The following is a 22,912-nucleotide window of genomic DNA, read 5'->3' on the forward strand; positions in this document are numbered from 1 at the left end:
TGAGTGACCACTGTGTTGTAGCCACAATTAGGGACACTAAGGTCCAAAAGGTTAAACCACGTGTCATCACAAAGAGAGACAAAAAACACTTTGTGGAGCAGGGTTTTTTACATGATCTGTTTGATTTTGATTGGGGTAGAATCAATTTGTGTGCTGATGTAGAAACTGCATGGTCTTATTTTTATCTTGGTTTTATGAAAATTATAGATAGACATGCACCTCTGCGTACATTTAGAGTGAAGGGACGAAACAATCCCTGGTTTTCTGCTGAGCTGTCCAGTCTCCTTCATGAGAGAAATAATGCTTGGGCTAAGGCTAGGAAATCAGGCTCAGAGGTAGAATGGCTACGTTTTAGGCAGCTAAGAAATAGCTTCACATCCCAAATAAAAAGTGCTAAATCAAAGTACTATTTGTCGGTTACCACAGAAAACCTGAATAACCCTAGGAAATGTTGGAAAGCCATAAAATCGATTTCCACTGGTGATATCCCAAATGAGCTACCTCCGTGCCTTACCACAGCATCTGGCATTATATCAGACAGAGCTACTATGCTAAATTGTTTTAATGAGCATTTTGTGTCTTGTGGCTCTCTGTTTGGCTGTGTGGCTCCTGTGAACGCTCCAATCCTTGACTCTGAACAATGTGGTCTGGAAAACCCTTTCAGTTTTACTCCTTTAACTGTTGGTATTGTTCATGAAGCATTATCCAAGTTAGATCCTAGGAAACCGGCTGGCCCGGACAACGTAGAACCTTTCTTTTTAAAGATAGCTGCAGATTTTATTGCTCCACCTCTTACTTCTCTTTTTAACCTCTCCCTCAGCACGAACACAATTCCAAAAGTATGGAAGTCTGCTTATGTCCTGCCTTTACTGAAAGGAGGGGAGGCAACTATTTTAAATAACTATAGGCCTATCTCTAAATTGTCAGTTCTGGCTAAGGTTCTTGAACGCTTAGTGAGTGAACAGGTAAAGGAGTTTTTATGTATAAATGACATCCTGTCTAAACATCAGTCAGGATTCAGAAAGAATCACAGCACCATCACTGCGACAATGAAAGTGGTGAATGACATTACTACTATTTTAGATAATAAGCAGAGTTGTGCAGCTCTGTTTATTGACCTTTCCAAAGCGTTTGACACCGTTGATCATCGCATTTTAAAGCAGAGGCTACTCAGTATTGGCATATCCAGCCTTGCAGTGGGGTGGTTTGTGAACTACCTCTCTGAAAGGTCCCAATGTGTTCATTTTGATGGACTGTCTTCTGAATGGTTAAACATTTCTAATGGTGTACCACAAGGTTCTGTGTTAGGACCACTTTTATTCTCCATATATATTAACAGCGTAGGTGATAATGTGGATGAAGCTACTTTACATTTTTATGCGGATGATACTGTGATGTACTGTGCAGGTCCCTCCATTCAGGAGGCTGGTGTTAAATTACAGGCTGTTTTTAACACTATTCAGACTCAGCTCTCTGAGCTTAAGCTTCTTTTAAATGTGGATAAAACCAAGGTAATGCTCTTTTCAAAAGCTAAAAAGACACCAGAGCCTGTTTTAGATATTGTAACTACGCAAGGAACAAAACTTGAAGTTGTTGCCTGTTACAAATACCTGGGTATCTGGCTTGATGATTGTCTCTCTTTTAAACTCCATGTCAATAACCTGCTTCAAAAACTGAGGGTTAGGCTGGGTTTCTTTTTCAGAAACAAGTCCTGTTTCTCGCTTGAGGCCAGGAAAAGGCTAGTCACTGTGACCTTTTTACCTGTGCTGGACTATGGGGATTTGTTGTATATGAATGCACCTGCCAATTACCTGAGCAAATTGGATGCTGCGTATCACAGTGCTCTGAGATTTGTCACAAATTGTAAAGCGCTTACACATCACTGTACACTGTATACCAAGGCAGGTTTACCATCACTCTCTGTACGGAGGCTCAGTCACTGGTACACGTTTATCTATAAAGCTTTGTTGGGTAAACTCCCGTATTATATCTGCTCTCTGATAACACAGAGAGTTGCAAGCAGCTATTGTCTGAGGTCACATGATGTAGTCTTGTTAGATGTGCCAAGAGCAAGGACTGTCTTCGGTAAGACAGCTTTTATGTGCGCAGCTCCACTTGCTTGGAACAATCTTCAGCAAGAATTGAAACTGAGCAATCTCATTCCTCTGCATGTTTTTAAAGCTAGGGTAAATTAAATGCTTGCTGATACAATGGGCACTTGTAAATGTCTATAACTATGTATCCTGTAAATATAATGTATAATGTCCTTTATTGTTTTATGTTTCATGTGGAATCTATATGCTGCAGGTCTCCCTTGAAAAAGAGATCTATGATCTCAATGGGACCAATCTGAATAAATAAAGGTTTGAAATGAAATGAAAATTAGCATACAGTATCAGTACTGATTAGTTGTTTGTTATATGATCACTTTAAACAGGCTATTGCAATATGAGGAAAAACATCACACTTTAGCTAAATGCAAACAACTTATAAGCAAAACACTTCAGAATCAGAAATCAGTATCACAAATACTTTATTAATCCCGCAGGGAAACGGTTAAAAGTACTTAAAAGCGGGTAATGATTAACGTTACCGACCTTTCGTATGTCATGTCAAGAGTTGGATGTCAACGCCACTCAACTCAAACAAGTGTGACAAGCAAACATTCACTAATCTTTTCAAATATTCAGTTACAAAGCTAGTAGCAAGCTAAGTTAACATGACATAGCTGATGCTGAGCTAAACATGTTTGCTAACCGTCCATGCGTTAATGTGACTGACCTCTCCGGGTGACTTTTCAAGTGCCTGATGAAATCCGACGTTGTTGCGCCAGCATCCTTGATTTTGATATTGCAGACTTTGCAGTGTGCGCTCCTTTTGTTGGTGCCGCCGGCGTTTTGTTCGAAGTTTTTGTAGTTGAACCTAATTACAAGCGGTACAGCCGCAGGTGTGCCGCCGGTCGCCATTGTGTTACTACGAGGTAGTAACAGAGGCGCGCACGTCTGCGTAATGAGCCCGGCTAAAATAACTGGATGGCCTACCTGCCTGTCAGCCTTCCATCTGGGCACAAACTGATCTCGTGCCCTCATTGGTCATGTGCGCGTTCGTGTGTGTTGACCTCTTTTGCCGTCCTTGTCGGGCCAATGATTGACTAGTGATTGAGCTGTCCTATTTATTTTCAGGACATCCTGAAGGGAGCCCAATAAGACACCAAGAGGACCCTTGGTGACTTCGTCGAATATGAGCTGCTAGAATAAAAAGGCCTCAACATGGACCTGTGTAAAGTGTCTTTCCTCCTGGGAGCCCTGATCTGCTCCGGTAAGATATAAAGGCATCTTTGAATGATAATTAAGGTTATAAAACAATATAAATGCTGTTATATATGTAAAAAAACCAGACAATAAGATGATATTTTGCCCTATTTGAGATGAACTCATTAGGACAATGTGTCCAAGTTGATTAAATGTGTCTTTTAATACTCTTTTGATCATTTGATGAAGACATTTCTGCATGTTACTAGCACCATTTGTGTACCTTGCACCATTGTCTTGCGCCATTTAGTTTAGTTTTATGTCTTAAGTATATTGTATGATGTTGGAAGTCCCTGGGAATTAAAATTATCTTTGGCCAAAATACGCTGTAATTCTTTTTTGATTCGAATGATAATCTTGAATCTAGAAAGAGACAAATCTAGAAGCACATAAAGATCATGTGTTCACTTTAACACATGATCTTTACCTAGTTTTCAAGGAATGGGAAGAAAAAACAGTTTGAAAATGATCAAAAAAACGTAATGTCTGTGAGAAGCGCTAAACAAATGTGTTTTATTTGCTTAGTTTACCTATAAATAAGTGACACAAAGGGAAATACTGTCATTCATGTGGACCCAGAGTTGATCAAATAATTGTAAAATCACACATTTTTTAATTACATTTCAGAAATCTCATTGAAATACCTGACAATTTGAACATCAACAATCACCAAATCGTCGAAAACAATCGCATTTAAAATCTGGAATTGTGATCAATGAGCTCAACCACGGGCCAACAATATCAAATATTAACAAAGACAGTGTCTCACGTACTTTAAATGAGATTAATGCATCTACACATACATAATATATGATTAGACAATTAGATCATTACAATTATTAGATCACAACGTTGTTATGTCATGTGGTTTTCCCGAATGGGATATTTATAATTTAATAGACCTATTTGTTTGGCTCATCCTAATTTTCAGCCTTGATGTAACAACATTCATAATTAAGTAAAGGTAACACCCTTTTCACCCCGGTTCAGAGATGTTCACAAGTCTTTTTTTGCAAGTCCAAGTCAAGTCTCAAGCCTTTGGTCACGAGTCCAAGTCAAGTCTCAAGTCTTTGTGGGGTGAGACTTGATCAAGTCTCAAGTCTTTGGTCACGAGTCCAAGTCAAGTCTCAAGTCTCTAAAAAAATAAAAGTCTCATGTCTCTTCTGGTTGTAATCAGCCTTCTATTGTCTGCTGCTATCCAGTCTGTTAAGAATACTGCACAGCTATATCTAAGAAATTCAAAGCATTTACTGTGTTATTATCACTCCTATATCTATTAGCATACAGTATCAGTACTGATTAGTGGTTTGTTATATGATCACTTTAAACAGGCTATTGCAAACAACTTATAAGCAAAACACTTCAGAATCAGAAATCAGTATCACAAATACTTTATTAATCCCCCGCAGGGAAACTGTTAAAAGTACTTAAAAGCGGGTAATGATTAACGTTACCGACCTTTTTTATGTCATGTCAAGAGTTGGATGTCAACGCCACTCAACTCAAACAAGTGTGACAAGCAAACATTCACTAATCTTTTCAAATATTCAGTTACAAAGCTAGTAGCAAGCTAAGTTAACATGACATAGCTGATGCTGAGCTAAACATGTTTGCTAACCGTCCATGCGTTAATGTGACTGACCTCTCCGGGTGACTTTTCAAGTGCCTGATGAAATTCGACGTTGTTGCGCCAGCATCCTTGATTTTGATATTGCAGACTTTGCAGTGTGCGCTCCTTTTGTTGGTGCTGCCGGCGTTTTGTTCGAAGTTTTTGTAGTTGAACCTAATTACAAGCGGTACAGCCGCAGGTGTGCCGCCGGTCACCATGGTGTTACTACGAGGTAGTAACAGAGGCGCGCACGTCTGCGTAATGAGCCCGGCTAAAATAACTGGATGGCCTGCCTGCCTGTCAGCCTTCCATCTGGGCACAAACTGATCTCGTGCCCTCATTGGTCATGTGCGCGTTCGTGTGTTGGAGGAGGCGGGCTCTATAAGGAAGTAGCAGCCTCTAGCAGATTATCTCCGGTTGTGTATTTTCAAATTCTAGCGATCTCGAGCCGGTTTCTCTCAAATGTACCTACCCCACCTTTAATACGCCAAACATAGAAAACACAATGATTGTTCACGAGTCCCAACACACGAGTCCAAGTCGAGTCTGAAGTCTTTTGGTCACGAGTCCAAGTCAAGTCTGAAGTCTCTGTGTGTGCGACTTAAGTGCGACTCGAGTCCGAGTCGCAGACTCGAGTCCCCATCTCTGCCCCGGTTACACTTTTCATTTGCCCTGTACGATGGGCGCTGTAAGTGATGAAAGTGGGGGATGTTGACTTATCTGGCGGCCGCAGCTCACAGCCAAAGTGCGAGCGAGCAAGAGAGAGGGTGCGCATTGGTACCGCGGATTGTTGTTGGATTGAGGCTGATAACTACAGCTCAGTGAGGTAAAGGACTCTGAGTGTTTAGATAGTTAATTTTAGTCTAAGTTATCTCAGTGGTAACGGTTTGGTCACAATTTCACATATTTCCAAGGCACTCCTTTATAATTATTAGGATACATAACAACAGGTTTGAAATCATTCCAATGTATACTATAGGACAGTAAACCAACAATATCATTTAAATAGGTTATTGGTTACGTTTAAATACTTATTTGGTTATTAAAATGTAAACTGATCTTTTTCATATGGGTGTTTTAAAGTTGTACCCCCTAGATCAGGTGCACCAGATTGAAGCATTTTACTTTAAAATGTTAAAACAAATCTTTCCGGGGGGGCATACCCTCGGACCCCCTAAAGGATGTGACATCAACCCCCCAATTAAAACATGTTCATAGAATAATGAATACATTTGAAACCTTTTTTATGTATATAATAGGGCTGTCAAACGATTACAATTTGTAATCAGATTAATCACAGCTTAAAAATTAATTAATCATGATTAATCACCATTCGAACTATGTCCAAAATATGCCATTTATTTACGTATATTGTTGTGGGAATGGAAAGATAAATGAAAGAAGGCGGATATATCCATTTAACATACAGTATCTATGTTTATTATAACATTTTTCTGCGTGCCAAAATGAAAGACAACCCACACACCTATCAATCATCAAACCGTGGGGTCTTAATTCATTACGTGTTGATTTCTATCAACGGGGGAGTACTTCAGGAAAGTCGACAGAGGGGGGGGGGGGGGGGGGGCTAGTGGAGTACTTCGTGACCACAGAGTGTGAACGTTGTGATCAGCTGTTTTAGCGCAGTTCTCCAGTGAAGGGGGAGTCTCCCTCCGGAGCCGGTTGGCGTAGTTTTGGCACAAGTCCGTTGTACAGACCGACGTTAACAGCTCCCTGTCTGTGCACACGGAGACCGACTCTGTCGTCCGGTGATCTAACCGCCTTCTGGAAAAGCTTCACAAGTACGTCGGTACATAAATGCGCTGTGTGACACAAGTGACGGTACGCATTTCAGATTACCACATAACCTGCGTACCAGTTATGTGCACCCCTGTACCAGAGCCATATTATTACTATTATATGGCTCTGCCCTGTACTACAGCAAGAGTATTCTCCGTCGGGACTTCCTGCAACAACACCACGCCGTTATCAAGGATGTTCTATTCAGAAGATGATCACTACGTGACAAAAGTTTTCAAAACCGTGGCTACTGAAATCAATCTTACTAACTGCTGTCTGTGCAATTTACTCCGCGAGTTGGCAGACTTTATTTTGCTTACTTTAACATCATTGTTCATGGTGGGGCTAATCCATTTATTGGTATGGGTGTAGCCTACCCCAGCCATACCCTGGCTCTGCCACTGGTGGCACGTATGGGGCGGGCCATTCTGCACATGCGCTAAATGCGTTAAATATTTTAACGCAATTAATTCAAAAAATTAATTACCGCCGTTAACGCGATAATTTTGACAGCACTAGTATATAACCAACATGTCAATACGTTTCAGTTTTTGTAGTGTATTGGTCTTTTGTAGAGATTTTTTATTTATTCTTTATATATTCTATTGTGTATTGCTTGGAGGTTAGTACAATGTACTAACCTTGATCATTTGCATTTTTTTTAAAACGTAAAGATACCGTGACGTGTTTTCTGTTCTGACTGTGTTTTGTATTTGCTTTCTATGACTCAAAGTCATCACAATATTCAACACTGGGTTTTCCCGGCACAATGTTCGATGACTCAACTTTATAAACAAACTTATGAATGATCTTAGTTTGATTTAGTTTTTTGTGCTCTAGAACCATATGACTTTCTAAAATGCTAAACACCAAAAATGTATAACTTAATATCACTTCCTTTAGGATAGTATATACTGTATGTCCAGTGGCGTTTCTATATGTACAAAAGTGGTGGGGCACAAAAAACTCAGATGTCTATATATAAGCTTCTGCAGAGAGGTTCATGGCTGGTGAGGCACCGGCACTGACTCTTCAGGTTTACAAATATATTAAATCAAAATATAATATTATTTTCAAAAGCTTTTTTTGTCTGATGCTTCAATTACTTTTAAACAGACAGTTCAACAGAAGGATACCCAAAAAAATGTAATTTTATCATTTAAATATTGAATTGTTCTCTCTTAGTAAGATCCCATTTTCAATAAAATTGCAGTCTTACCTTGACTTGAAGATGAAGTCCATTTGCCTATCCTTCTGGACAAAAATCTCTATTACTTTTTTGTAAAAGTCCTCCTTAACTTCTTGTAGTTTCAAAAGTCTATCATAAATCTAATCAATAGATTTTTGATTCGAAAATGATAAAAGTAGGGTAGACATGTGGATATTATCCGGCTGAACAAAACGTACATTTATCTAACAGCTACGTTTCCCACAGATCTTATTTTGAGCTATTTTCTAAAATCCTATGGAGAAATCTCGTTGCTTTTTTGTGGAGGGAAGCCATGCGCAGCTTACTTCCTGGTTTTAGGACGCCTCACTGCAGCTCTCTCTCCTCCTCTTCACACACCACACTTTTCGCGGCACACGTACTTACAGCCAATCAGCTCTGAATTATGTGAGATGACGTATGGTGGGGATGGCAGCACTTTGCCCCTATGGTCATTATTGTTTGCCACACACATTAAATAGGAAAATACTCTGAGCATGCGCAGTGTAATTTTTGCAGTCACCGTTCACTTAGACAGTCAGAGGGAGGGGCAGGATCAGGTTGTCCCACATGGCTCTAAACAGCTCAATGGGCACACACTGTAGACACTAATTAGAAGAACACATACTAAAACAGCAATGTACAGACGAATCAGATGATTAAACATGATCTTAAAATATATTTTATATATTTTTTTATTTTTTTTTTGCATTTTGTTGTAATCATTATTTTAATACTTTCTGCTGACACTAGGTGGGGCTGTGCCCCAGCTGCCCCTAATGACCAGTCGCCACTGTGTATGTCTACTGCAGTGTATAAAATAGGGAGGTAACGATACCAAAAACTCACAGTACGATAATATCGCGATATTGAAAAATAAAACTAGGGCCACCAGGGTGGGTGGAGGGGGTCAGGAGGACGGGTTTGGGCTGACAACCCAGGAGCACCGCGGAGGACCCGGAAGGGATCTCGGGTGGACGGCCCGGGGGCAAGGCAGAAGCCGAGAAGGGGGACTCGGGCGGACGGCCCGGGGGCAAGACAGAGTCTAAGGTGGGGGTTATGGCGGGGCCAACTGTTACGGGGCGTAACAGTAACAAAGTATTTGTACTACACTACTTCCCACCTCTGGTAATTTGGCATTATTAAAAACACTGCCATAACTTACGTTGTTTGTTCCCCTGTGAGATCTATAACTGAACTTCCTATTTTCAGCGTGCGAGCCCCCCACCATCGTCCCGGAGCTGAGCTGTTACACCGGGGAGGGAGAGTTGTACCGCGGCACCATCTCAGTGACCGAGTCAGGGAAACAGTGCCAGAGCTGGTCCGTTCAGACTCCTCAGAAACACGACTTCTCCCCAGACAACCACCCCTGCAAGTAAGAACAAATACATCATATATTAACGATGGGCTTATTCAGTGGTGGAAAGTATTTTTATATATTTTTTATTTTATTATTAATATTTAAACTTCTTTTGGTAATTTTATTAATTATAATCCAGTGAAATAATAATACTTTTCCCCCCCAAAAAAAATCACCATTCTGCATAATGACTTCTTCATTTTATTATTTTTAGTTAATTTTAATATAGATTTATACTTACTACTACTAATACTACCATTTTTAATGCCAGACTTAAAGACTATTTATACTGTGCTATTATTACTTTTTCTAAAATATATTTTATTGTTTTAGTTAGCTACCTTTTTTCATGATTGTTTCTGCGTTTTTTTCCCGTCAGAGGCCTGGATAGCAACCACTGTCGTAACCCGGACAACGAGAGGATGCCCTGGTGCTACACCACCAACACTGAGACCCGCTGGGAGCACTGCAAGGTGCCGAGCTGTGGAGCCGGACCAGGTATAACCCTCATTAATGATTATATTAATAATGACCAGAGACGGCAAAAGTACCCACATCCTTTACTCAAGTAGAAGTACAGATACTCGTGTTTAAAAATACTCTGGTAAAAGTAGAAGTACTGACTAAACTTCTTTACTCAAGTAAAAGTAAAGAGGCTTTGAAATGTACTTCAGTAAAAAGTACCCATAACGAGCAGCTTCTTTAAGGAGTACCTGACCTCCCTTTATATTAATAGAACAATAATGTCATTGTTAGCTAATGAGTGTTTCCATGCTGAACAACGGCAACATGACAACGTTTCCATTGGTCCCTCTTCTTTAGAGAAGACCAGGAAATGATGGATACACGGATCGTGTTCAAATCAATAGGCACGCAATGACTCTAAAGAATAATGATCACGCCACCAAACACACATTCACACTAAAGGAACCAGCTGTTTGGGAAATGAGAGAAGTAGAAAGTACAGGTATTTGGGTTCAACATGTAAGAAGTAGAAAGTACAGGTATTTGGGTTCAACATGTAAGAAGTCAAAGTAAAAAGTCGTCAGAAAAATAAGTAGTGGAGTAAAGTACTGATACCAGAAAATACACTTAAGAACAGTAACAAAGTATTTGTACTACACTACTTCCCACCTCTGGTAATTTGGCATTATTAAAAACACTGCCATAACTTACGTTGTTTGTTCCCCTGTGAGATCTATAACTGAACTTCCTATTTTCAGCGTGCGAGCCCCCCACCATCGTGCCGGAGCTGAGCTGTGTCACCGGGGAGGGAGAGTTGTACCGCGGCACCATCTCAGTGACCGAGTCCGGGAAACAGTGCCAGAGCTGGTCCGTTCAGACTCCTCAGAAACACGACTTCTCCCCAGACAACCACCCCTGCAAGTAAGAACAAATACATCATATATTAACGATGGGCTTATTCAGTGGTGGAAAGTATTTTTATATATTTTTTATTTTATTATTAATATTTAAACTTCTTTTGGTAATTTTATTAATTATAATCCAGTGAAATAATAATACTTCCCCCCCCCCCCCCCCAAAAAAAATCACCATTCTGCATAATGACTTCTTCATTTTATTATTTTTAGTTAATTTTAATATAGATTTATACTTACTACTACTAATACTACCATTTTTAATGCCAGACTTAAAGACTATTTATACTGTGCTATTATTACATTTTCTAAAATATATTTTATTGTTTTAGTTAGCTACCTTTTTTCATGATTATTTCTGTGTTTTTTTCCCGTCAGAGGCCTGGATAGCAACCACTGTCGTAACCCGGACAACGACAGGATGCCCTGGTGCTACACCACCAACAGTGAGACCCGCTGGGAGCACTGCAAGGTGCCGAGCTGTGGAGCCGGACCAGGTATAACCCTCATTAATGATTATATTAATAATGACCAGAGACGGCAAAAGTACCCACATCCTTTACTCAAGTAGAAGTACAGATACTCGTGTTTAAAAATACTCTGGTAAAAGTAGAAGTACTGACTAAACTTCTTTACTCAAGTAAAAGTAAAGAGGCTTTGAAATGTACTTTAGTAAAAAGTACCCATAACTAGCAGCTGCTTTAAAGAGTACCTGCCCCCCCTTTATATTAATAGAACAATAATGTCATTGTTAGCTAATGAATGTTTCCATGCTGAACAACGGCAACATGACAACGTTTCCATTGGTCCCTCTTCTTTAGAGAAGACCAGGAAATGATGGATACACGGATCGTGTTCAAATCAATAGGCACGCAATGACTCTAAAGAATAATGATCACGCACCAACACACATTCAGACTAAAGGAACCAGCTGTTTGGGAAATGAGAGAAGTAGAAAGTACAGGTATTTGGGTTCAACATGTAAGAAGTAGAAAGTACAGGTATTTGGGTTCAACATGTAAGAAATAGAAAGTACAGATATTTGTGTTCAACATGTAAGAAGTCAAAGTAAAAAGTCGTCAGAAAAATAAGTAGTGGAGTAAAGTACTGATACCAGAAAATACACTTAAGAACAGTAACAAAGTATTTGTACTACACTACTTCCCACCTCTGGTAATTTGGCATTATTAAAAACACTGCCATAACTTACGTTGTTTGTTCCCCTATGAGATCTATAACTGAACTTCCTATTTTCAGCGTGCGAGCCCCCCACCATCGTGCCGGAGCTGAGCTGTGCCACCGGGGAGGGAGAGTTGTACCGCGGCACCATCTCAGTGACCGAGTCCGGGAAACAGTGCCAGAGCTGGTCCGTTCAGACTCCTCAGAAACACGACTTCTCCCCAGACAACCACCCCTGCAAGTAAGAACAAATACATCATATATTAACGATGGGCTTATTCAGTGGTGGAAAGTATTTTTATATATTTTTTATTTTATTATTAATATTTAAACTTCTTTTGGTAATTTTATTAATTATAACCCAGTGATATAATAATACTTTCCCCCCCCCAAAAAAAAAATCACTATTCTGCATAATGACTTCTTCATTTTATTATTTTTAGTTAATTTTAATATAGATTTATACTTACTACTACTAATACTACCATTTTTAATGCCAGACTTAAAGACTATTTATACTGTGCTATTATTACTTTTTCTAAAATATATTTTATTGTTTTAGTTAGCTACCTTTTTTCATGATTATTTCTGCGTTTTTTTCCCGTCAGAGGCCTGGATAGCAACCACTGTCGTAACCCGGACAACGAGAGGATGCCCTGGTGCTACACCACCAACACTGAGACCCGCTGGGAGCACTGCAAGGTGCCGAGCTGTGGAGCCGGACCAGGTATAACCCTCATTAATGATTATATTAATAATGACCAGAGACGGCAAAAGTACCCACATCCTTTACTCAAGTAGAAGTACAGATACTCGTGTTTAAAAATACTCTGGTAAAAGTAGAAGTACTGACTAAACTTCTTTACTCAAGTAAAAGTAAAGAGGCTTTGAAATGTACTTCAGTAAAAAGTACCCATAACTAGCAGCTGCTTTAAAGAGTACCTGCCCCCCCTTTATATTAATAGAACAATAATGTCATTGTTAGCTAATGAATGTTTCCATGCTGAACAACGGCAACATGACAACGTTTCCATTGGTCCCTCTTCTTTAGAGAAGACCAGGAAATGATCGATACACGGATCGTGTTCAAATCAATAGGCACGCAATGACTCTAAAGAATAATGATCACGCCACCAAACACACATTCACACTAAAGGAACCAGCTGTTTGGGAAATGAGAGAAGTAGAAAGTACAGGTATTTGGGTTCAACATGTAAGAAGTAGAAAGTACAGGTATTTGGGTTCAACATGTAATAAATAGTGTTACAACCTTCCAAAGGCTGGAACAAACAGGGAGGCCACACAGAGTTTAATGCCAAATATATATTTATTTAACAGATTGTTGAAGAACACCTCTGATGTATAATGTGATAAGAATCAGACTGTCAGTAGTGTGAGCAGTGTGTGAGTGTGTGGAAGGGTGTTGTAGCATGTTGGAGGGTGCATCAAACCTAACACAGGCTGTAGGCTGAGGTTGCTGCAGCATGCCAGGATCTGAATCAGAGAGATTGATCCTTGCAGCTGGGCAACCTTTATGCCTTCTGGTGGCTCCGCCTCTAGATGGGCGGGCACAAACAGGACGACACTCCCAGTACCTGCCAGAAGACAGCAAGGCAGGGAGCACAGCCAGGCAGAAGGGGGGAGGGGTCGTCACACCCCCTCCCTTAAAATGGAGGACCCACTAGGATCCTCCCAACCTGAGGCACAAAAACACAACCACCAAACACAATAGACACAACAAAAGTTAACCTTCAAATGTTCGTACAACCTGCAAGCACATCTGTAGCCTCTTGCTCAACCCCTCAGCAACTTTGGTACCTAAGAAGCATTTTAAGAGAGGGCAAAACAGAAAAAACAGACACCCCTGCAGGGAGAAAAACACTAGTTAACCTAGGAGGTTATAGCCCTGGACATGGCATCAGCCACTGTATTATCCACACCTTTGACATGCCTAATGTCCAGATGAAAAGGCTGGAGGAAGAGACACCAACGCATAAGGCGTTGATTTGGATTCTGGAGCGAGTGCAGAAAGGTTAGGGGGTTATGATCTGTATAGACCACCAAGGGCCCAACTCCACTCCCAACATACACCTCAAAATGCTTTAACGCCCAGATGAGTGCCAGTGCCTCCTTTTCAATGATAGAATAGTTTAATTGATGAGAGTTAAATTTCTTCGAGAAGAAACTTACCGGGCATTCGGAGCCGCTCTCATCAACCTGCGCGAGTACAGCCCCAGCTCCAACCTTACTAGCATCCGCATGAAGAATGAAGGGCTGGTCCATCTGGGGTGCTGCTAGGACAGGAGCCGAGCACAACACAGTTTTCGCAGCCTCAAAAGCCTGTTGACATCGAGGAGACCATTCAAACTTGACCTTAGGACTGAGAAGAGAGGTGAGGGGCGCAACCACCGTAGATAAATTCTGACAGAACCCACGATAGTACCCCACCATGCCCAGAAAACGAGAGAGTTCTTTTCTGGTTGTGGGAACAGGGAACCGGTCAATTGCCAGCACCTTCACTGAAGTGAGCCCCCGCACTACTCTCTTTGTATCCCGCATCTCCACGACTACGGCTGTCGCCAAAAAACACCTTATGGGTCAGAGTAAACTCATCTGCCAGCTTGGCTGCCTCTGAAACTAAGTTTACTTTCTGTTCATTAATGTAGGTAACAACACGGTCAGGCAAGGTACCTTTGAATTGCTCAAGCAAGATAAGCTCCTGCAGATCTTCCAGAGTTTTTACCTGTGAGGAAACACACCAACGGTTGAAACTAGTGGTTAAATCACGAGCAAACTCCATATGTGACTGCTTCTCTTTTCTGAGTAACCTAAAACGCTGTCGATATGCTTCAGGTACTAACTCAAATGCCTGAAGTACAGCAGCTTTCACCAACTGGTAATTGCTACTGTCTTCAGCAGTCATGGCAGCGAAAGCCTCCTGGGCCTTTCCAGTGAAGACACACTGCAGCAGAAGGGTGCGCTCAACATCAGACCAGTCTCGTGCCTCAGCTAGACGCTCAAATAACACAAAGAAAATGTCTGGGTCCTTTTCGTTGAACCTCGGAACTATCCTCAAATTAACAGCAATATCAAATGCTTGATTTGCAGTCTCTGCAGCTCTCCTGGTCTCAGCTGGAAGCTTACCTTCACTCATCAGCTCCAATCTGTAGCGCTCCAAGTCTAGTTTTTGTCTAACCTGAACTTGAGCGATCTCTGCTTCCTGAAGACGGGCATTTTGTCTCAACTTTTCTATCTCCACATCACATTCCAAGTGTAGCATGAGAAGCTCCTTCTGTTCTTTAAATGACAGTCCAACCCCAAGTCCAGACAGGACTGGACCCACACCTGAAACATTACCTGACTCAATTGACTGTTTGGAGGTAGGCCCCAGAAAGACAGACAAAATACTTTTTTCCACTAACTGTGCCTTTATTTCTACCAACAACTCCTCTTTATTCAACTTTTTGGGAAGTTCAAGACCGTAATGGTCAGCCACTCTCAAAAGCTGATCTTTTTTATAAGTACCCAACAAATCCTCATTTGGGGACTCAACAAAATCTTCAATAGAAGCCATTTAACTGTTTACCGACCAAGGCAAGGTTTTTCCAGCAGTAACTGATAGTGAAAGACAGTTTTACATATGGAGACCCCACTCCTCTGGCTAACTGCCTTACCAAATGCTTACTGACTCACTCACCCCTAGTCTTCGTGTAGAATTGTGGTAGGGTTTTAAGCACAAAAGCCCAGTGACCCGGTTAATTCTCAGCAATTGAAAATCACCTAGGCAGTCATGGAGTGCACCCGAGCAAATGCTCTAGCCACTTACTACACAAAAACAACAAACAAAAACAAAAAAAGGTTCAATGGAGACAGCTTGTGTCTCTCATTGCTTATACCTAACAGGAATAAGGGTACCAAACATTTGACAGCCTTTAACACAAAACAGCAATACCGGAAAACATAGCTTGCCTTGGACAGAAACACAACTGTGAGTAAGACCAGCTACTTAGACAGTAAGATCAACCGGACCTATTTTCCCCTACAAAACTCAGAGTCAACCAACCGGCTGTGTGAACACTCCCTGACTGAAATAGGTCACCATGTCCTTTATCCAGCACCGGAAGTGATCCCGGACGAGCCCCCACTTGTTACAACTTTCCAAAGGCTGGAACAAACAGGGAGGCCACACAGAGTTTAATGCCAAATATATATTTATTTAACAGATTGTTGAAGAACACCTCTGATGTATAATGTGGTAAGAATCAGACTGTCAGTAGTGTGAGCAGTGTGTGAGTGTGTGGAAGGGTGTAGTAGCATGTTGGAGGGTGCATCAAACCTAACACAGGCTGTAGGCTGAGGTTGCTGCAGCATGCCAGGATCTGAATCAGAGAGATTGATCCTTGCAGCTGGGCAACCTTTATGCCTTCTGGTGGCTCCGCCTCTAGATGGGCGGGCACAAACAGGACGACACTCCCAGTACCTGCCAGAAGACAGCAAGGCAGGGAGCACAGCCAGGCAGAAGGGGGGAGGGGTCGTCACAATAGAAAGTACAGATATTTGTGTTCAACATGTAAGAAGTCAAAGTAAAAAGTCGTCAGAAAAATAAGTAGTGGAGTAAAGTACTGATACCAGAAAATACACTTAAGAACAGTAACAAAGTATTTGTACTACACTACTTCCCACCTCTGGTAATTTGGCATTATTAAAAACACTGCCATAACTTACGTTGTTTGTTCCCCTGTGAGATCTATAACTGAACTTCCTATTTTCAGCGTGCGAGCCCCCCACCATCGTGCCGGAGCTGAGCTGTGCCACCGGGGAGGGAGAGTTGTACCGCGGCACCATCTCAGTGACCGAGTCCGGGAAACAGTGCCAGAGCTGGTCCGTTCAGACTCCTCAGAAACACGACTTCTCCCCAGACAACCACCCCTGCAAGTACGAACAAATACATCATATATTAACGATGGGCTTATTCAGTGGTGGAAAGTATTTTTATATATTTTTTATTTTATTATTAATATTTAAACTTCTTTTGGTAATTTTATTAATTATAATCCAGTGAAATAATAATACTTCCCCCCCCCCCAAAAAAATCACCATTCTGCATAATGACTTCTTCATTTTATTATTTTTAGTTAATTTTAATATAGATTTATACTTACTACTACTAATACTACCATTTTTAATGCCAGACTTAAAGACTATTTATACTGTGCTATTATTACTTTTTCTAAAATATATTTTATTGTTTTAGTTAGCTACCTTTTTTCATGATTATTTCTGCGTTTTTTTCCCATCAGAGGCCTGGATAGCAACCACTGTCGTAACCCGGACAACGAGAGGATGCCCTGGTGCTACACCACCAACACTGAGACCCGCTGGGAGCACTGCAAGGTGCCCAGCTGTGGAGCCGGACCAGGTATAACCCTCATTAATGATTATATTAATAATGACCAGAGACGGCAAAAGTACCCACATCCTTTACTCAAGTAGAAGTACAGATACTCGTGTTTAAAAATACTCTGGTAAAAGTAGAAGTACTGACTAAACTTCTTTACTAAAGTAAAAGTAAAGAGGCTTTGAAATGTACTTCAGTAAAAAGTACCCATAACTAGCAGCTGCTTTAAAGAGTACCTGCCCCCCCTTTATATTAATAGAACAATAATGTCATTGTTAGCTAATGAATGTTTCCATGCTGAACAACGGCAACATGACAACGTTTCCATTGGTCCCTCTTCTTTAGAGAAGACCAGGAAATGATGGATACACGGATCGTGTTCAAATCAATAGGCACGCAATGACTCTAAAGAATAATGATCACGCCACCAAACACACATTCACACTAAAGGAACCAGCTGTTTGGGAAATGAGAGAAGTAGAAAGTACAGGTATTTGGGTTCAACATGTAAGAAGTAGAAAGTACAGGTATTTGGGTTCAACATGTAAGAAGTAGAAAGTTCAGGTATTTGAGTTCAACATGTAAGAAGTAGAAAGTACAGGTATTTGGGTTCAACATGTAAGAAGTAGAAAGTACAGATATTTGTGTTCAACATGTAAGAAGTCAAAGTAAAAAGTCGTCAGAAAAATAAGTAGTGGAGTAAAGTACTGATACCAGAAAATACACTTAAGAACAGTAACAAAGTATTTGTACTACACTACTTCCCACCTCTGGTAATTTGGCATTATTAAAAACACTGCCATAACTTACGTTGTTTGTTCCCCTGTGAGATCTATAACTGAACTTCCTATTTTCAGCGTGCGAGCCCCCCACCATCGTGCCGGAGCTGATCTGTGCCACCGGGGAGGGAGAGTTGTACCGCGGCACCATCTCAGTGACCGAGTCCGGGAAACAGTGCCAGAGCTGGTCCGTTCAGACTCCTCAGAAACACGACTTCTCCCCAGACAACCACCCCTGCAAGTAAGAACAAATACATCATATATTAACGATGGGCTTATTCAGTGGTGGAAAGTATTTTTATATATTTTTTATTTTATTATTAATATTTAAACTTCTTTTGGTAATTTTATTAATTATAACCCAGTGATATAATAATACTTTCCCCCCCCCAAAAAAAATCACTATTCTGCATAATGACTTCTTCATTTTATTATTTTTAGTTAATTTTAATATAGATTTATACTTACTACTACTAATACTACCATTTTTAATGCCAGACTTAAAGACTATTTATACTGTGCTATTATTACTTTTTCTAAAATATATTTTATTGTTTTAGTTAGCTACCTTTTTTCATGATTATTTCTGCGTTTTTTTCCCGTCAGAGGCCTGGATGGCAACCACTGTCGTAACCCGGACAACGAGAGGATGCCCTGGTGCTACACCACCAACACTGAGACCCGCTGGGAGCACTGCAAGGTGCCGAGCTGTGGAGCCGGACCAGGTATAACCCTCATTAATGATTATATTAATAATGACCAGAGACGGCAAAAGTACCCACATCCTTTACTCAAGTAGAAGTACAGATACTCGTGTTTAAAAATACTCTGGTAAAAGTAGAAGTACTGACTAAACTTCTTTACTCAAGTAAAAGTAAAGAGGCTTTGAAATGTACTTCAGTAAAAAGAACCCATAACTAGCAGCTGCTTTAAAGAGTACCTGCCCCCCCTTTATATTAATAGAACAATAATGTCATTGTTAGCTAATGAATGTTTCCATGCTGAACAACGGCAACATGACAACGTTTCCATTGGTCCCTCTTCTTTAGAGAAGACCAGGAAATGATGGATACACGGATCGTGTTCAAATCAATAGGCACGCAATGACTCTAAAGAATAATGATCACGCACCAACACACATTCAGACTAAAGGAACCAGCTGTTTGGGAAATGAGAGAAGTAGAAAGTACAGGTATTTGGGTTCAACATGTAAGAAGTAGAAAGTACAGGTATTTGAGTTCAACATGTAAGAAGTAGAAAGTTCAGGTATTTGAGTTCAACATGTAAGAAGTAGAAAGTACAGGTATTTGGGTTCAACATGTAATAAATAGAAAGTACAGATATTTGTGTTCAACATGTAAGAAGTCAAAGTAAAAAGTCGTCAGAAAAATAAGTAGTGGAGTAAAGTACTGATACCAGAAAATACACTTAAGAACAGTAACAAAGTATTTGTACTACACTACTTCCCACCTCTGGTAATTTGGCATTATTAAAAACACTGCCATAACTTACATTGTTTGTTCCCCTGTGAGATCTATAACTGAACTTCCTATTTTCAGCGTGCGAGCCCCCCACCATCGTGCCGGAGCTGATCTGTGCCACCGGGGAGGGAGAGTTGTACCGCGGCACCATCTCAGTGACCGAGTCCGGGAAACAGTGCCAGAGCTGGTCCGTTCAGACTCCTCAGAAACACGACTTCTCCCCAGACAACCACCCCTGCAAGTAAGAACAAATACATCATATATTAACGATGGGCTTATTCAGTGGTGGAAAGTATTTTTATATATTTTTTATTTTATTATTAATATTTAAACTTCTTTTGGTAATTTTATTAATTATAATCCAGTGAAATAATAATACTTCCCCCCCCCCAAAAAAAAATCACCATTCTGCATAATGACTTCTTCATTTTATTATTTTTAGTTAATTTTAATATAGATTTATACTTACTACTACTAATACTACCATTTTTAATGCCAGACTTAAAGACTATTTATACTGTGCTATTATTACTTTTTCTAAAATATATTTTATTGTTTTAGTTAGCTACCTTTTTTCATGATTATTTCTGCATTTTTTTCCCGTCAGAGGCCTGGATAGCAACCACTGTCGTAACCCGGACAATGAGAGGATGCCCTGGTGCTACACCACCAACACTGAGACCCGCTGGGAGCACTGCAAGGTGCCCAGCTGTGGAGCCGGACCAGGTATAACCCTCATTAATGATTATATTAATAATGACCAGAGACGGCAAAAGTACCCACATCCTTTACTCAAGTAGAAGTACAGATACTCGTGTTTAAAAATACTCTGGTAAAAGTAGAAGTACTGACTAAACTTCTTTACTCAAGTAAAAGTAAAGAGGCTTTGAAATGTACTTCAGTAAAAAGTACCCATAACTAGCAGCTGCTTTAAAGAGTACCTGCCCCCCCTTTATATTAATAGAACAATAATGTCATTGTTAGCTAATGAATGTTTCCATGCTGAACAACGGCAACATGACAACGTTTCCATTGGTCCCTCTTCTTTAGAGAAGACCAGGAAATGATGGATACACGGATTGTGTTCAAATCAATAGGCACGCAATGATTCTAAAGAATAATGATCACGCCACCACCAAACACACATTCACACTAAAGGAACCAGCTGTTTGGGAAATGAGAGAAGTAGAAAGTACAGGTATTTGGGTTCAACATGTAAGAAGTAGAAAGTACAGGTATTTGAGTTCAACATGTAAGAAGTAGAAAGTTCAGGTATTTGAGTTCAACATGTAAGAAGTAGAAAGTACAGGTATTTGGGTTCAACATGTAATAAATAGAAAGTACAGATATTTGTGTTCAACATGTAAGAAGTCAAAGTAAAAAGTCGTCAGAAAAATAAGTAGTGGAGTAAAGTACTGATACCAGAAAATACACTTAAGAACAGTAACAAAGTATTTGTACTACACTACTTCCCACCTCTGGTAATTTGGCATTATTAAAAACACTGCCATAACTTACATTGTTTGTTCCCCTGTGAGATCTATAACTGAACTTCCTATTTTCAGCGTGCGAGCCCCCCACCATCGTGCCGGAGCTGATCTGTGCCACCGGGGAGGGAGAGTTGTACCGCGGCACCATCTCAGTGACCGAGTCCGGGAAACAGTGCCAGAGCTGGTCCGTTCAGACTCCTCAGAAACACGACTTCTCCCCAGACAACCACCCCTGCAAGTAAGAACAAATACATCATATATTAACGATGGGCTTATTCAGTGGTGGAAAGTATTTTTATATATTTTTTATTTTATTATTAATATTTAAACTTCTTTTGGTAATTTTATTAATTATAATCCAGTGAAATAATAATACTTCCCCCCCCCCAAAAAAAAATCACCATTCTGCATAATGACTTCTTCATTTTATTATTTTTAGTTAATTTTAATATAGATTTATACTTACTACTACTAATACTACCATTTTTAATGCCAGACTTAAAGACTATTTATACTGTGCTATTATTACTTTTTCTAAAATATATTTTATTGTTTTAGTTAGCTACCTTTTTTCATGATTATTTCTGCGTTTTTTTCCCGTCAGAGGCCTGGATAGCAACCACTGTCGTAACCCGGACAACGAGAGGATGCCCTGGTGCTACACCACCAACACTGAGACCCGCTGGGAGCACTGCAAGGTGCCCAGCTGTGGAGCCGGACCAGGTATAACCCTCATTAATGATTATATTAATAATGACCAGAGACGGCAAAAGTACCCACATCCTTTACTCAAGTAGAAGTACAGATACTCGTGTTTAAAAATACTCTGGTAAAAGTAGAAGTACTGACTAAACTTCTTTACTCAAGTAAAAGTAAAGAGGCTTTGAAGTGTACTTCAGTAAAAAGTACCCATAACTAGCAGCTGCTTTAAAGAGTACCTGACCTCCCTTTATATTAATAGAACAATAATGTCATTGTTAGCTAATGAATGTTTCCATGCTGAACAACGGCAACATGACAACGTTTCCATTGGTCCCTCTTCTTTAGAGAAGACCAGGAAATGATGGATACACGGATCGTGTTCAAATCAATAGGCACGCAATGACTCTAAAGAATAATGATCACGCCACCAAACACACATTCACACTAAAGGAACCAGCTGTTTGGGAAATGAGAGAAGTAGAAAGTACAGGTATTTGGGTTCAACATGTAAGAAGTAGAAAGTACAGGTATTTGAGTTCAACATGTAAGAAGTAGAAAGTTCAGGTATTTGAGTTCAACATGTAAGAAGTAGAAAGTACAGGTATTTGGGTTCAACATGTAATAAATAGAAAGTACAGATATTTGTGTTCAACATGTAAGAAGTCAAAGTAAAAAGTCGTCAGAAAAATAAGTAGTGGAGTAAAGTACTGATACCAGAAAATACACTTAAGAACAGTAACAAAGTATTTGTACTACACTACTTCCCACCTCTGGTAATTTGGCATTATTAAAAACACTGCCATAACTTACGTTGTTTGTTCCCCTGTGAGATCTATAACTGAACTTCCTATTTTCAGCGTGCGAGCCCCCCACCATCGTGCCGGAGCTGAGCTGTGTCACCGGGGAGGGAGAGTTGTACCGCGGCACCATCTCAGTGACCGAGTCCGGGAAACAGTGCCAGAGCTGGTCCGTTCAGACTCCTCAGAAACACGACTTCTCCCCAGACAACCACCCCTGCAAGTAAGAACAAATACATCATATATTAACGATGGGCTTATTCAGTGGTGGAAAGTATTTTTATATATTTTTTATTTTATTATTAATATTTAAACTTCTTTTGGTAATTTTATTAATTATAATCCAGTGAAATAATAATACTTCCCCCCCCCCCAAAAAAAATCACCATTCTGCATAATGACTTCTTCATTTTATTATTT

At 40.2% G+C, this 22,912-nt stretch overlaps 1 protein-coding gene across 1 annotated transcript; it reads left to right on the forward strand.

Annotated features, from left to right (window-relative positions):
- Positions 1-3,137: 3,137 nt before the first annotated feature.
- On the forward strand, positions 3,138-14,143 carry LOC139433053 (plasminogen-like). Its single transcript, XM_071201929.1, has 8 exons — positions 3,138-3,318; positions 9,140-9,302; positions 9,667-9,785; positions 10,511-10,673; positions 11,045-11,163; positions 11,924-12,086; positions 12,454-12,572; positions 14,028-14,143. Exons 1-8 carry the CDS (start codon positions 3,270-3,272, stop codon positions 14,141-14,143), a joined length of 1,011 nt encoding a protein of 336 aa, XP_071058030.1. The 5' UTR covers positions 3,138-3,269.
- Positions 14,144-22,912: the final 8,769 nt, after the last annotated feature.

The sequence above is a fragment of the Pseudochaenichthys georgianus genome, chromosome 24 (assembly GCF_902827115.2).
Source record: "Pseudochaenichthys georgianus chromosome 24, fPseGeo1.2, whole genome shotgun sequence".
Taxonomy (NCBI): Eukaryota; Metazoa; Chordata; class Actinopteri; order Perciformes; family Channichthyidae; genus Pseudochaenichthys; species Pseudochaenichthys georgianus.

Bases quoted from the DNA above. Each gene is read 5' to 3' on its own strand.
- LOC139433053 (XM_071201929.1), top strand. From the start codon at position 3,270: ATGGACCTGTGTAAAGTGTCTTTCCTCCTGGGAGCCCTGATCTGCTCC. The intron at 9,303-9,666 runs GTAAGAACAAAT...TTTTCCCGTCAG, and splicing joins CCAGACAACCACCCCTGCAA to AGGCCTGGATAGCAACCACT. The intron at 12,573-14,027 runs GTATAACCCTCA...TTCTTCGAGAAG, and splicing joins GAGCTGTGGAGCCGGACCAG to AAACTTACCGGGCATTCGGA.